General features: G+C 41.4%; 1 protein-coding gene across 2 annotated transcripts in view; it reads left to right on the forward strand.

The window, feature by feature from the left end:
* afg2a (AAA ATPase AFG2A) overlaps window positions 1–15,964 on the forward strand; it is a 105,273-nt gene that overhangs the window by 27,945 nt on the left and 61,364 nt on the right. Inside the window, exons 15-16 of one of the 2 annotated variants that reach the window (XM_077577351.1) lie at window positions 2,244–2,370; window positions 11,945–12,141. In XM_077577351.1, the coding sequence (XP_077433477.1) occupies window positions 2,244–2,370; window positions 11,945–12,103 (286 nt within the window). In that variant the 3' untranslated portion in view covers window positions 12,104–12,141. Of the gene's footprint in view, window positions 1–2,243; window positions 2,371–11,944; window positions 12,142–15,964 lie in introns of those variants that run through there. The other variant, XM_077577350.1, reaches the window with a different exon arrangement.

Raw genomic sequence — 15,964 nt, forward strand, 5'->3', positions numbered from 1 at the left:
TGAAAGAACAAATGGAAAGTTTGAAGTGTTAGATGAGTTTTGAGAGCAAAGCTATGGTCACAGACTGCCTCCGAAGGCAACCTGACATGATTACTATAGAACGATGGATGGATGGATGATGGAGGGATGGATTAGGTAGGTAGTTGTGGATGAGTGCAAATGCAAGTAGATGAGCGTGAGTTCAAGTGGATGAATAATGGAAAGCGGCTGAGCACCTTAAAGCCCAACACTGTTAAAAAACATTGACTTATCCCTCATCCGCCAAGGTTATTTATGCGCCTGCTCTTCCTGCCACGTTTAATCAATAAAATGGCTCGCGCGGCCCCTCCCTGGGACTTTCAAAACTGTTGACACAGGCGGACCACCTCTGTCTGACTCGTGGCGCGTGCGCGTCCATTCCCCACACCGAAGCGTAAAAAAAAATATATAAAAAAAAAGGAGAAGCACCTGTAAATCTGTCAGCCGACCTGCCACGAGTCCAAACTCGCGGGATGAATTGAGGGACGAGAGCCAGATGGAGCTGAGGGGGGGGGGGGGGGGGTGTAGAAACGCACAAAGAAGAGCAGACAAAGGTGACAAACATTGCACAACGCAGCACAGAAGTCAAGCAAGTAGTGAATTTTGGATGAATACGTATCGCAATAAAAATCCAAAACAATAAACATAAAAATAAATATAGAAAAAAAAGAATATAAGGGAATGACAAAAAATAATGTCTTGAAAATAAAAAAAAAAAAAATTTTAAAAGCAAAATGTATAACATGAATTACTAGTTAGTATTGAATAACGATCTAGAATAACAGAAATGAACACTGATAAAATAAATATACTAAATAATGTAAGCAGTAAATAAGCAATATAAAGAATCTAGGATAGCAAGAATACAAATATTTTATTTAAAAAAGAAAACCAACAGAAACAAAAAACATTTTTTAAATGCAAAATATTGTAAATATTAGATATGTTAATCTAAAATAAAATTTGTTAAAAAAAAAATAAAATACAAACTGTAAAATTGATCGTAATTTAAATTGAATAAAAATACTTATATTAATAAATTGTATTTACAAAATTACAAACAATCAAACCCACTTAAAAGGCAAACTGTTACTGCAATTTAAAAACGAGAGAAGAGGGATCCGTTTGCCCCGTGAAGCTGCAAAAGGCTACAAATAAAAACGTTTGCCGTAGGCAGCGGTGTTCTGGTGCCCTTTGATGACATCATTGGCAGTGTGGCTCAACTTTTGCAGCCAACGGGGTTGGTTTATTTTTTTCTTATGAAAGAAGCTGTTAATAAGTGCACAAATGAAGGCTTTCAAACGACTGGTTGTGAGTTTTGCAAGACGAATATTAGCAATTAGAGGTGATGGATGTCACTTCCTCTTGCAGGGAATTTGCCTGGCGTGCCATCCATCCATCATGTGTGTCTTTTCTGGGCACGTTTGTTGTTTCAACCCTTGTTTACTTCTTCGAACCTACTCCATCACTTCACTTCACAGGCAGCAAAAGTAGTCACATTCTGTATTCAAGTCGAAGTACAGATACTTGTGTCCAATACTCTGCTAAAAGTCGGGATGAAAGTTTTTCGAGAGGGGAAGTAAAAACAAACAACTGAGATGTTGTGGTTGCATAAGTGTGTACACCCTTATAACAGGCTATGTGCCGTGTTCCGAATTAACTAACCACATTCAAACTCATGTTAAATGGGAGTTGGCACACATGCAGGACAATTTTAAGTGCTTTCATTCGAACAGGGGTGTGCAAATTTTTCATGTCCGCTGCACTTTAAAATTCTACCGTATTCTAAGTACGGCAATAAAGTATTCGTACTTGATTACTTCCCTGCACTGCTTCACATTCTGCTTATTTTTTCCTGCTTGCATCCATCATATATAAAAAGGGAAATGATAGAAATAAAATATTAAAAATAAAATACAAAGTATTCTAAATATTTTGTATATTTAAAAAAAATACAGATTTGGAAAATAATGTAATTTAATTTGCCAATTTGTCTGTCTACAATGTCTGTTTATAAATATAAGTAAAAGGTTATAAAAACAAAAAATAATAAGTAAAATACAGCTACCTGCAAAACCTTACATAGTATTTGTACTTTGTTACTTCCCACCACTGCTTCACATTCTGTTTATTTTCCCGCACTCGCATCCATCATTCATCACATCCTGTCATTGACTCTTATTTTCCGCCGTGTTCTCCATCATACACCCCCCCCCCTCCCCCAGCTCTTCGGGATCGGGCGGCGTGGGCGACAGGGTCCTGGCGCAGCTCCTGACAGAGATGGACGGCATCGAGCAGCTCGGCAACGTCACCGTGCTGGCCGCCACCAACCGGCCGGACATGATCGATAAGGTAAACACACGCCAGGCTCCCCTTTGGTCTGTGATTGATAAGCTCCCCCGCCCCACCTCCTCCCTTCTCGCCTCCCCCTCTGCCACTGTTATACGTGATTGATGAGGTTAAAGGTGCCTCTCTTCACTCTCTCTTTTGGATAAACACACCAACACATTTCGTTCACGTTGTTTGGCTCGCATGAGAACATTTTCAACATTAAAAGGGATACTTGACTCATTTAGCCATTTTGTCTAGAATTTATTTGACAACTTCATTATTTTTCATGTACAATTAATACCTTTAAAACACACATTTTGACACTTGCTGTCGACTGAAAATGACATCACAGGTGCTCAAGGCTCAGGTAATTATTTGCAGTTCACAGCAAGTGGCAAAAGGAGTCAATTATCCCTTAAAGAGGAAGTCAACTTTAAATATTTCTTGACAATAATATGTTATATGTGACCTCACTAGTCTAAACATGACATTTTGATTAATATTACATTTGTTGGATTGTGAAGCAAAATCCAGCCATTTTCATCCATCTCAGGGGGCGGCCATTTTGCCACTTGCTGTCGACTGAAGATGACATCACAGTTGCTCAGGACTCAGGCGATGACCAATCGCAGCGCACCTGTTTTCTGGAGCTGAGCTGTGATTGGTTGTTACCTGAGACCCGAGCAACATTGATGTCATCTTCAGTCGACAGCAAGTGACAAAATGGCCGCCCCCTGAGATGGATAAAAACAGCTTCTTCAATCTACAGTGAAGATGACATCACCGTTGCTCAGGGCTCAGGCAACGACCAATCACAGTGCATCTGTTTTCTGAAGCTTAGTTGTGATTGGTTGTTACCACAGACGTTGCGCAACTGTGATGTAATTTCCCCTCGACAGCAAGTGGCAAAATGGCCGCTTTCTGATATTGATAAAAACGGCTGGATTTTGATGCTTCACTCATATTCCACTAAAACAATATCAAGCAAAATATTGTATTTAGACTAGTGGGGCTGCATAGAACACATTGTCAAGAAGAGACGTAATCTTGAGGTGACATAAGACCACACGGCTCCCGTAGAATGAGTTTTACAACACTTGTCAGACACTTCAAACATTCAGGAGACTTGGAATTTGTTAAATAATGTGTAAAAATAACAGACAATGTGTGGATAGACCAATCGTATCCATTTGTGGAAAAAATATGCAATTGACCAAATTTGGACATGCAATGTTTCTGCCCGCCAGTAATGATATGTCATACATGATGTAAAACATTGTTCCCGGCCTGCGTTCCAATCAGCTCCAGCATCTTGATTTAGTCACTTGAAGATGATTAGTAGGGCTTCTCCTTCTTGCTATTTGGTGACCCCTTCCCGAGAGGCACTTCTCCACCTTCCACTATTTGTCTTCTCTTTTATCTCCTCCTCTTCCCCATCCACAAAAAAAAAAGCTTCCTTTGCTCTCTTATCCGCCCATCTCTGGCCTAATGAAATTTCCTGAGTGCTGATCAAAGGACGCGTCTGGGCCTTTTCAAAGGCGCACAGGAAGGAGAGTGTCCTGATGCTTCTTAAAGGGCAGACGGCTTGTCTATTTTTTTATTTTTTTTTGCTTCTTTGGCTCTGAGCCATCACAAATACATTTGCATGGATGCTAGGAGGAAGCGTTTCATTGGGAAATGGAACGGCCTTCTGTACTTTCTGTACATGGCAGAGATTTGTTTCTAAATCCATTTGACATTTTCATGGCTAAAAACAAGCAAAGGACTGAGGGCTAAGTAGCACTTAATTGTCGAGCTATTGCGTGAAATTGTTTCCCACCATTAAAAATAGAATTATAATCATTCAAACTTGGTAGGCGTCTTAACTCATTCACTCGCAGCCATTTTCACTAAAGCAACCCCCTTGGCTATTTTACTGGATTTTGACAAATTTTGCAGGGCCCACAGAATATTGTGCTCTATTGCTATAAAAACATGGAACCGACCAAACGAAAGATTAGAGTCTCTTTTTTCATCATCTGTTTCCGGTTTGCATCAATTAGCATTAGAACATAGCTAAGTTTCATCATCAGCAGTGGAGAAGAGAGCTTGTTGCAACATGGCCCTGGTTGAGCTCGTATACTCTGCTGCCACCTTCTGGCCGTTTGTGTATTAACTACCATTGCTTCAAGCATTCTCTTCAGTTCAAAAGCTGCATCAAAACCTTCTGTATGCTCTAATATTAAAAAAACGTATATATACGTCTTTGGGAGCACGGTAATATTTAAAATATAACGTATTTATATGTTTTTGGGAGCAAATAAGTTAATAACTCTTCTCTGTGGTGTGTCAAATTTGAAAGATTTTTTTTTTTACACATGGAGATTAATTTATAAAGTATGTTAGGACCCGATATTAGCATATCATCTGATATTCACAAAAAATAGCATTTTTTTGGCTGATTATTTATTTATTTATTGTTGACTAGCACTTTACAACATAAAATAATAAGATAATTACATTCAAACATTCCCACTGTTCTCTGTTGTATCGTTAAATGAAAAGTTTTGTATAACAGTCAAATGTTCTGCCTCTAATTCACATCTTTATTGATGTAAGCATTATGGGACCGAAAAATAAGTAATTTTATTCCTCATACATATTTTTAATTTATGGAATTTTAATCTGTCAAATATCTGGAATCGACATCGATAAATCTCCATCAGCCACAATGGAAATACTTTCGTGGCTGAGCACGCCATCATTGGTCTGTTTCCTGTCTGGAGAACGGATCCGTCTCTGCCGTAGCGGAGTGACAGCGGCTTCCTTCTCCTTGACAAGCGGCCGCTCGCTCATTTTCAACTCCTTTTGTAGCCTTCGAACCAAGAAGCACCCAGTTTCCATTTGCAAAGACTTTGGGGGTGGAGGGGGGTCAATTAGGCCGGGGAGGCCGGTCAGGCTTTTTGTTGCTGGCTGGGACAGATGGGAAGCCCCATGCATCTCCCCTCCACGAGTGGGCCTCTCAGGAAGTGGTCTCCCAGGCAGCTGAGAAATCACATCACCCCCCCCCCACCGCCTCGCCACCCCCCCCCCCCCTCTCCCCTCACTGAGCGTGAGTGCATTGCTCATAAATGAGCTCGCATAGTCACTTATGTTGCGGTGGAAAACTGTCAACGTAAGACAGATCTTTATGAAATGAATGTTAACTGATCCAATGTCAAGTCACGAGGGTGTGGAACCCACACGCCCCCCCCCTCCTACCACCTCACCTCCACACACACACGCACCACCGCAGGCACGGGTGGTCATTCCAATGCAAATGGCAGGATATGACGAGGGGGTCGGTGGGGGGGGAGCAATGAAGATGAATGGGGGGGATGCCGGGGTGTCAATGCAGTCATTGTCAGCTGTCGGTGGTGGAGAGGCGAGACGAGGAGGCCTCAGCTGTTTGAGTGGGAGGGGGAGGGGGGTGCAGGAAGTGGAAACAAACGGAGAAAAAGTGAATTGATTCCAATGTGGATGGCGCGGACCTGTTGTCCATCACTCAATCCACTCGGTCCATTGTTTTTAATGATGACGAATGCTCACGTGGTTAGCGAAGGAGGTCCGTTTGCTCACCGTTTCGTTAAATCAAGGTTGAGCTTTGAAGACGGTGTTGGAATTTAAAGCTGGATTTAGGGTTTCAAACAAGTGTTTGCTTGAGAGCTAGCTAGCTAGCGCAAGGGGCTAAAGCCAAACTGTGGCAGGGTTTCTTCTCCCTAGCAGGTGGCAGTGGGGAGCTAGCTAGAGAGCTCACTAGTGATAGATATAACATTTTTAATTCTTCATTTCATATATTAACCATTGTTACACATTATTAACATTTTAATTCTTTATATTAACCTTGTCGAAATGTTTTGTGTCCTGTGCAGAGCAGATGGTGTTGATTTCGGTATAATCTGACCTTAAACTGGGACATACTATTTAGTCTAAAAAAGTTCCTTCTCAGCGCTTTGTGCGAAAACACATTTGGTCCTTGAGAACAGAATCTGTTTCGAACACGCACTCCTGACTCTGTTTTCGCCATCGCTCATGGAAAAGTACCCAGAGAGTATGTTTTGTCTACAAATGAAAGAGAGGCGGTCGGTTTTAACTATAAGAAGCCATTTTACACGCGGAAGAGACACATTTCGACGCTCTGAATCCCACCTGTTTAAGTGATGAATTAGAGGCTGTTTGAGTGTCCAGAGATCTCTGTTAGATAAAATCATTTTTGCAAAGGTGTTTTTTCTTGCATTAAGTCTGTCTTCAAGTTTTGGAACACGCAAAGAGGACAAATAATTTTATTCCTCTTTCACTAGCTAGCATCTGGGGCTAAAGCCAAACTTGGGCAGGGTTTTTACTTTCTGGCCCTTCATTTGCCACCTCTGGTGTGAAAAGTAAATAGCTAGCTAGTGAGCTCTCTAGCTGGCAACCGAGCACCCAGGGAGCTAGCTAGGGAGCTCGCTAGCCCAGGTGCTAAAGCCAAACTGTGACAGGGTTTTTACTTTCTAGACCTCGATTTGCCTTCTCTGAATTCAAGCCAGGTTTAGTGTTTCAGGTTAGCTTTTGAAATGAGCTAACCTTTTGCAAAGGCCTGCCAAATAGTGAGCCTCCATTCACTTTTCAACCCTCCCTAATGCTAAATGTTAGCATTTCCGCCCTCGCCAACACATCCTGTATTATCCAATGGATCATTTCTGTTTTGGCAAATTTCCTCAGGTTCAACTTTGCCGACCTTGTGAGGACGCACGGTGCGGAAAACGTGGTTCATACGCGGTGTGACTAATGCATCTGAATCACAGCCCGGTTAGCATCGAAAAAGACGGCGAGGAGAACAGGTCGTTCCCTCGTTTCCTGACAGATAAAACAAAATGTGCCGTTTCGTGTTGTTTACTCCACATCTGCTGCAAATCAGGCGCGGGGAAACATTGTGGTGTTGTGCCTTCTTTGGCGCCCAAAGCAAAAATAAATATTGAATCAATCGGCGAGAATTTCAGGCATGCCTTTTTCCACCCCCGGGATTTGATTTTAATTGAAGGCCACGCTGCCAATTAATCATTTTGTCGCTTGTTCCCTCCAATGAATGTGGCGGCTTTGTAGTCGCGGTCGGAAGTGGAAAGACGTGCCGGGCGACCGCCTTCCTCAAACCCACTCGCAAAAACTTGGTTAGATGACAACCAGCTATTAGCATTGGATTTTTTGGGGGTGATTTTGAAAGTTTGACTTTCAGATGACAATTTTTCTTGTCACGGGTATATGGTTTCACGATAACGGTTCAAGGCATCGTTATGGTTTCAGATAAAGGTTTTGAAACGGGGTTAAAATTCTTTGATTTTTTTTTTTTTTTAAGCCAGTGTTAGGATTTCAAAACAGGTTTATGGATTCAAAGTAGGCTTTCAAAACAGAGCTAGAGTTTGAAATTAGGGTATCCATCCTGGGTTAGGGTTTCAAAATAAGGTTTGGTTGACAGTGTTAAAGTTTCAAGTTATGGTTTTCAATTAAGCGTTTTAAGCCTGAATCAGGGTTGTCAAGACTGGGTTAGGGTTTCAAGACAACAAGGCGGGGTATTAAGTGGCAATGGGCTTTCAAGACAGGTTTGTGATTTCAAATGAGTGTTTCAAGACATTTTAAGGCAGGCTTAGGCTTTCAAGAAATGGGATTTTATATCTGTTAGGGTTTCAACCTAGTTACGCTTTAAGAGTTTCAAGAAAGGCTTAGGGTTTTAAATTAGAAATTAAATTAATTGGGGTTACTAAGTAGGGTTTCACAGCAGGGTTAGGGGTTCAAATTATGGTTTCAAATTTGACAGGTTTAGGGTTTCAAGACTGGCGTTTCAAGTTAAAGCTCCAAGATAGTATTGGCATACCAACCCCCCAATATTGAATGTTTTGGATTAGGGTTTCCAGACAGCATTTGATCTTTAAATTAGGGTCACAAGCCAGGGTTAAGTTTCAAAACTTGGGTTTACAATACAATTTAACGATAAGGTTAGCAGTTTCAAACTAGGGTTAAAATTTCAAATAAGGGTTTGAATTTTTTTGGTTTTGTTTTCAAATTAGGCTTGTGTGTTATCCAAACCTTAGCAAAGGCTTGCCAAATAGTGATCTTACATTTAATGTTTGCAATGATAATGTGGAAAAACATTGACGTTTGGCCGTAGCATGTCAAGATAGTGAGCCGGTGTTTGCTCCTCACAATATATTCGCTTCCTGACATCCCCAAAGAAAGCTTTGCTGCTGCCTTATTGTTGGCGTGAAGCGGCCATTTGTTTTCCAGCCTCGCTATCAGGAGGCTCAAGGCGGATTACGGCACTGCATGTTACTCGCAGATGTTTGTTGTTGGTGTTGTTTTGGAGCAAAACCGGGCCTTCATCAGATCTTGGAGAATGACAAACTAAAGCCACACAAGTGGACTTGCATACAAAGATCAAGGCCTTCTTCGAAGACTAACTGGCGACATTCAAGATAACATAAGATACCATGTAAATTCTCAACTGACAAAAAATAAATAAAAAAATGTAAAGCCATTGCCTTGCAATGTCGTTTTGGCACAGGAGAGGGCGCCAAACCTGAGCTAAAAAATACATGAATATGCTGTCAAATCTGTCATCTTTTTACTCCCGGGGAGATTTTTCATTTTTATTTTCATATGACCCCCCCACCAATGCCACAGCAATTAAAAAGTTATTGTTTTGAGGTGGAAAAAGGTGGTAAAGTGCCAACAGCAAATTAATAAAAGTAAGATTGTTAATGAAGTTATATAGACACTTTACCAGAACAGTTTTATTTTTTTCTACAGATCAAATTTGAATGTTGTCATGTTAAATAAGGGAAAAAAGTTCACGTCTATTTAGTTAAAATGACTTATTTTGTTCTTTAAAAAAAAATAAAAAATTTAATCAGAACAGAAGTGTAATCTACGGGAATTATGTGTTTGTTTTCATCTTTTAAACACACAATTTGTCATTCTCACGCTCGCAGATCAAAGCAAAAAAATGTGCCCCAGTTGACATCTTAAGTCTTGAAAAACTCACAAGTCAGGTCATTTGTAAGTAAAGGTACCCCGTAATCATTTAATGCAGTATTTATTTACTTTTTTTGCACTTGTGCCAACCACTTGATTATGAACAAGTCTAAATTCAAATCAAGTTTGTGGTAATCATTTCTATCTCTTGGCTCAAACGGACTTTTCCCCTTGACGTTCATTCCGTTGACGTCGGGCACGTGGCCGCGTGCTACCGGGAGTTGAAAACAAAGCGCTCCACGTCCATAAAGGTGCGCATTCATTCTGAGCAGCCGTAACATCTGCCAGTATTTTTCCCCCCACCCGAGCCGGCGTGGACGCTGGCTAATTGCAATCACGCTCCGATTGCACCCCCGTGTAATTAGCGGGCGGCTTGGTAAATATTCGGATATTAGCTAAAGTGGAGCTTTGACTTCCTCCTTTGCATGCAAAGCACACGTGGTTGATTGCCGCTACGCGAGTTTGCATCCCGCCTCTTCATCAATGGCGTTTGCCACCTCCAGGCCACGGAGAAACTCGTCTGACCTTTCAGTTGATGAAAAACAGCATTTTTGAAAGAGCTGAATGATTTTGATGAAGAACTGAATTGCAATTTTTTCCCTTTTAAATATTGCGATTCCGATTTAATAATAGTCTTTTATTTTTAACGTATTCACTCCCAGCCATTTTCACTGAAGCAACCCCCTTGGCTACTTTACTGGATTTTGACTCATTTTGCAGGGCCCACAGAATATTGTGTTCTATTGCTATAAAAACATGGAACCTACCAAACAAAAGATTAGAGTCTCTTTTTTCGTCATCTGTTTCCGTTTTGCAGCAATTAGCATTGGAATATAGCAAAATGTCATCAATATTCTCAAATCTGTTTAAAACACTGCGTGGGGAAAAGAGCTTTTTTGCAACATGGCCCTGGTTGATCTCTTATACTCTGCTGTCACTTGCTGGCCGTTTGTAATAACTACCATTGCTTTAAGCATTCTCTTCAGTTCAAAAGCTGCATCAAAACCTTCTGTATGCTCTAATATAAAAAAACGTATAGATACGTCTTAGGGAGCATGGTAATATTTAAAGTAGAACGTATTTATATGTTTTTGGGAGCAAATGAGTTAACTCTTCTCTGTGGTGTGTCAAATTTAAGAGATTTTTTTTTTTTTTACACATGGAGATTAATTTATGAAGTATGTTAGGACCTAGAGTCCTCTCCAGGTAAAAAAAAAAAAAAGAAATTGGGGGGGACCATAGCAATATTTAAAATAGAACATTTTTATACGTTTTTGGGAGCAAATGAGTTAAGGTCCTCTCTCTATGTACTGTATTTTTTTTTTAACAAAGACAAACAATAAATTTTGATTTATTACACATAAATGATATTTAAACATGTGGACTTCACTTCTAAAGCACTAAACCTACCCGGACAGTGGACAATATAATTAAATGAAAGAAATATAAAAAAAAAAATAAAGCCTACTGGTTGACCAAATTTCCAGTGGTGCTCTTAAGCGTTTGGGAATTGTTCCCCTTCAGTGTTCAAATGACAATTTAATAGCAATTAGTAAAAGTCTTGCTGTCTGTATTTTCATGTCAAGTCAATCATATATTGGAGGAATGTCTTCCGTGAAACTCAAGTTAAATATCCTGGAGCTAAATGTATGCGTGTAACGTACACTCCTCGTAATTGCTAACTTCATAAAAGAATGCACCTGGCATCAATCGTCTGCCTTTTGCTCTTTTTTTTTTTTTTTTGTTTTGACGTAAAGCTCCGCGTTGAACGTAATCAACAGGAAGCAGTCTTGAAGACAGGCAGTCACAATTGGCCATTTTGTAGTCGCATATTGTCACTGTTGGGCAGAAACTTCACATGTCCAAATATGGTCAATTCGTATTTTTTCCCACAAATCGATAATATTGGTCTGACATGAAGTCATTTCTCACTTTTACACATAATCAGCCAATGTAAAGTGCTGAAAATCAATCTGATAACGCTTGAACTGTCTGCGGAAGCTGTGCAGTGTTACGTCGCCTCAAGGTTGAAATTCTGGATGCGTTTTTAGACGATAATGAGGGAAAATAGTTAGGTGAGATAAATTTGCGTAAGATGGCTTAAAAAAAGATCCCTATTGCTTCAGTGCAGAAAGAACTGGTCAACCGCAAAGATGTATGTAGATTCATTGTTGCTTATTAACTCATTTGATCCCCAAAACATATAAAAACGTTCCATTTTAAGTATTGCCATGGTCCCAAAAAACATATTTATACGTTAAAAAATTAAAAAAAATATTACTAGAGCATACAGAAGGTTTTGATGCAGTCTCTGACCTGAAGAGGTGGATTAAAGCAAAGGTAGTTATTACAAATAACGGCCAGCGGGTGGCAGCAGAGTATAAGAGATCAACCAGGGCCATGTTGCAAAAAAGCTCTTTTTGCCAGTGTTTTCAACAGATTTGTGAATAATGATGAAACTTGGCTATATTCTAATGCTAATAGCTGCAAAACGGAAACAAAAAGAAATATATATTTTTTCCAGATGAAAGAAAAAACCTCTAATCTTTCTTTTGGTTCCATGTTTTTATAGAAAGCCGTTATCACAATCTCGCCTCCTGCCGTAAAGGATTCAAAGGGAACAGGCTGTCCTGCAACTGAGATTGGCTGTCAATACACTTTTCGGCGTAGCGCCGAGCGGAACGCAATGTTCTCCATATCGACCGCGAGCATCTGTGCTCTCGCAGGGTAATTCCAAAGTCATCAACTTGTTAGGATGCAGCGAAGAAAGCGTTGTGGCGCAGTTAAGCCACATGGGCAAAAAAAAACAAAAAAAAAAAACATCACTGTGTGTGTATGTGTGTGAGAGCAAGTAATAGGATAAGGATGTTCTCTGGGAAGTTGTGTGTGTCTCTCAGCATGGAGGATCCCCAGGCTAGTATCAAACTTCAAGAGCTGCATTCGTATCGGTTTACACCTGTGTGTGTGTGTGTGCGTGCATGTTTCTCTCCGTGTGTGCGTCCTCGAATCCATACTAATAGTTATCTTCAATCGGTGTTTTCCAGCATTCGTTGAGCTGAATTTTATTTGACATTTGAATAAATGTCACTCAAAGGATATGCATAGATCTCGTCTCCATTTCCTCATTGATTCGCTTAATGTGAAATCTGATGTTTGTTTTTTTTAAATGCCAACCTTTGATGAAAATTCTCATTGTTGTCACAATTTTTCGCATTTTATGTATTTATAAGCCCCTTTCACACTGTCCATCATAAACCTCACACCCAAGCATTCTGCACCCCCTCTCACATGGCAGCCCCTGCAATGTTACCTTGGAAGTTCTTTAGGAAGAACAAATGGAAACGGGCATAAGTCGCATGTCCATTTTGCGCATTTTCATCAAATTCGCTTAAAAATTCTGAAACATTTGGATGGAAACCTGACTACTGACACAAAGGTCTTCTAATTATCTGCTTGGGGGGGACTGCCGTGTGTCTGCGTGAAACCGTACACAGATGTGGCAATATCCTTGCTCGGTCTGTGTAAAAAATCACAAACCGATTAAAAACAAAATCTTGTCTTCCTGCTCTGATACTTGCAATTTTGCTGGATCTTTACGTAAAAGAGACAATTTAGCACCCGTTTGGGATCTCAAAAGTAAGTTTTGTCGTAGGCCATTCAAACGATTCACCAGATTTCGTTTTGGGTGTTTGCGTGCTTGTGTGTGTGTGTGTGTGTGTTAAAAGAGGAGGAAATGAGAGCTCTTTGTGTTACCTGGCAGACGATCCTCCGGCATGTGTCGTCTTGCCTCTTGGCAAGCCGAGACCACCGGCGTCCTTGGAATGCTCTCCATTCAGGAAATCTCGTTTATTGTCATGAAAGGCAGCTCGCTCGCTCCCCTCCTGCAATAATGCTCCAAAAATGACATTTTTTTCCACCCCCAGCAATGTTTATTCCAGGTTAGCTTTGGAAGGCTAGTAGGGCAGAGCGTGCTGTTCTATAAAGAGACGACGGGGCTCTCAAACGTTTGGGGTCCGAGGTCCCCACTTTGCGGTGTATATCGTACAATAGTATGCATGAAGCTCTTTTTCTCCGGCCTCTTGAACAACAAGGAGCCATCTTTGCCCACATCCGGATGCACTCGCACAGAATAGAAGGTGGCTCGGGAGCAGCTGGCGGGGCCAACAAATAATACCCTCTTTGTACCTTCCTTTCTTTGGGGGGGGGGGGGGATTTGAAATGGGAGTATGCCGACTCGAGGGGGTAACGTTTCGACATTGTCTCCTTTTCGGCCTCTGTTTGATAAAAAAGTAGGTTCGCGCGAGGTCCACTTCCACGTTTGGGGGGGGGGGGGGGAGGACCAACAAACGGGATATTATTCTCTGTACAGTGGTACCCCTGATTCAAACGTGCCCTTACGAAAGTTTGCTAGCTTAATGCTAACGCACAATGCAGAAAGAACATCATAGACGGGGTTAGCAAAACTGGCATCGGTGTTGTTGTACTTAACTCTTTGACTGCCAAAAACGTTAAATAACGTTTAGTAAAATCCTATGGAGGAGTGCCAAAGACGTTAAAATACGTTTTTTTCAAAACAGAGGTGAAACTAACCATTTTCTATTGTTGATTACTGAAAAACGGAATAAGGTAGAAACAAACTTTTGGTTCTGATGAAAGATGAGAATCCAATCTTTCATTTGGTAGTATGTGTGTTTCCATAGTCCAAACACAAAATTTTCTATGGACCTTGAAAGATCAGTCAAAAATGCTTAAATCGGCTGGCACCCACGGCATCCCTTTTCTGAAAACGTCTGGCAGTCAAAGAGTTAAAATAACCCTTCAAGAATTTGATGGTTTGGTTTAGGGAAACGGTATGAGATTTTTATTTTTTTTATAGGTTTTAGGTGAACTAATGAATTCGCACGCACGCACATACACATATTCACCCACATAAAAAAAAAAAAAATAAATACAAAAAAAAAATAATATATATATATATATATATATATATATATAAAAATATAAAAAAAAAGAGCAATGATGATGACATGTCAAATCGGTAAAATTACCGAATGAACAATACTGAGCTCTCCAGAAAAAAATAAATAAAAAACTTAGTTTTTTTTTTGATACAGTACAATTTTTTTTGAGCATGGTGAAGGAACAAACTCAATTTGTAAGCCCAGTTGGCAAATGAAACGAAAAGCCCATTTGCACTCCGTATTGATAATGTATCCGTTTTATGGTCCTGGTGGTTTGTTGCCATGCGTTCCCAGTTCCAAAGACGTATTGTGCTAGTTAGCAAGGTGGAGAGACAGCAGCAGCAGCAGCAGCAACAACAACAACAAAGCGGAACAGAAAGACTGTGGAGGTCTTTGAGGCCTCTCAGGGCCCCCCTGCTGCTTGTTGGCAGAAGCCTCACTTCATTTCCTCTTTCACGATGATGAATGGCCGTGTGAAAGGGGGGCTGTTTTCTGGAGCTTGTGCCTCTTTCTGTATCCGCGTGTTTTATCTCCCAAGTCATTTACGACGGTTTGGAAAATGAAAAATGATAATCGTTGGGGGAAAAAAAGTGTGCATGCAAATGAGTGTGCCTTTGATGGGCGTGGCTTAGTGATTGACTTCAGGAAAATAGTTGTGCGGTTGTTGTGTAGTGAGTTGTGGCATACAGCAGCTCCTTGTGAGTGTAATCATTTTCTGTTTGTCAGTCCCCCCCCCCCACCCAAAAAAAAAAAAACACATCTGAAAGAGCACTGGCGGTTCTCAGCAATTGGTGTGCTCCTTTTGTAACGCACCAAGATGCCACTAGATGCAGCCAAAGTGCCGGGTAATAGGAAAGTAGTAATTGGGATCAAGGTTGCATGTTGAAAGGAGCGACGTTTTCCTGACGTGATGAGAATAGTAAAAATCTGCAATTGCTGCCAAAGCTACAGTTTGCAGACCCCCCCCCCCCCCCAGTATGAGATCGTAGTGAATCAACACCACCGGGGGGGGGGGGGGGGGGGTCTCATGCCTGGATGAGAGGGTGCTCCGGTGTCAAAGGGCCGCGGGGAGGTCCCGGCCTAAATCCGCCGCTGTCCTTCAGGCCACATCCCCGAACTAATCTCCTTTATCTTCCTCCTCTTCCTCCTCCTTGTGGTGATGGCCTCAGGGATACGTGTGGCTAAGGCCTCCTCTGATTCTCCCCCCGCCCTCCCCCCCGCCCCCCTTCTCGGGCCTCGGAGCTGGCCGGCCTTCTCTTTTGGCTTTCCCCGCTTCCTTCCTTCCTCAGCTCCTCCACTAATAGCTCCCTTGTTCCCGACTAGTCGGGGTGCTGCCAACTGAGCGGTCATTCGTGGAAGATTCATTCTCGGCATGCTAATTGTAAACAGACAGAGAGAGCGAGCGAGCGAGCGAGTGAGTGAGAGAGGGAGAGAGAGAGAAGAGAATGGAGGAGCGTTCAAATCCCTCCATTTCCTCCCCTCTCGCATATCTCCGCCATCTTTATGGCTTATCCGGTTGCCGCTTTGCTAGCCTGCCTCCCTTCTCATCGAGCCACACTAAATCACGATGTGGTTACCGTGCGCTAAATGTTGCGTTTGAATTACTCGACTTACTCAAATGAACACAACGG

Source organism: Vanacampus margaritifer, chromosome 10 (assembly GCF_051991255.1).
Source record: "Vanacampus margaritifer isolate UIUO_Vmar chromosome 10, RoL_Vmar_1.0, whole genome shotgun sequence".
Classification (NCBI taxonomy): Eukaryota; Metazoa; Chordata; class Actinopteri; order Syngnathiformes; family Syngnathidae; genus Vanacampus; species Vanacampus margaritifer.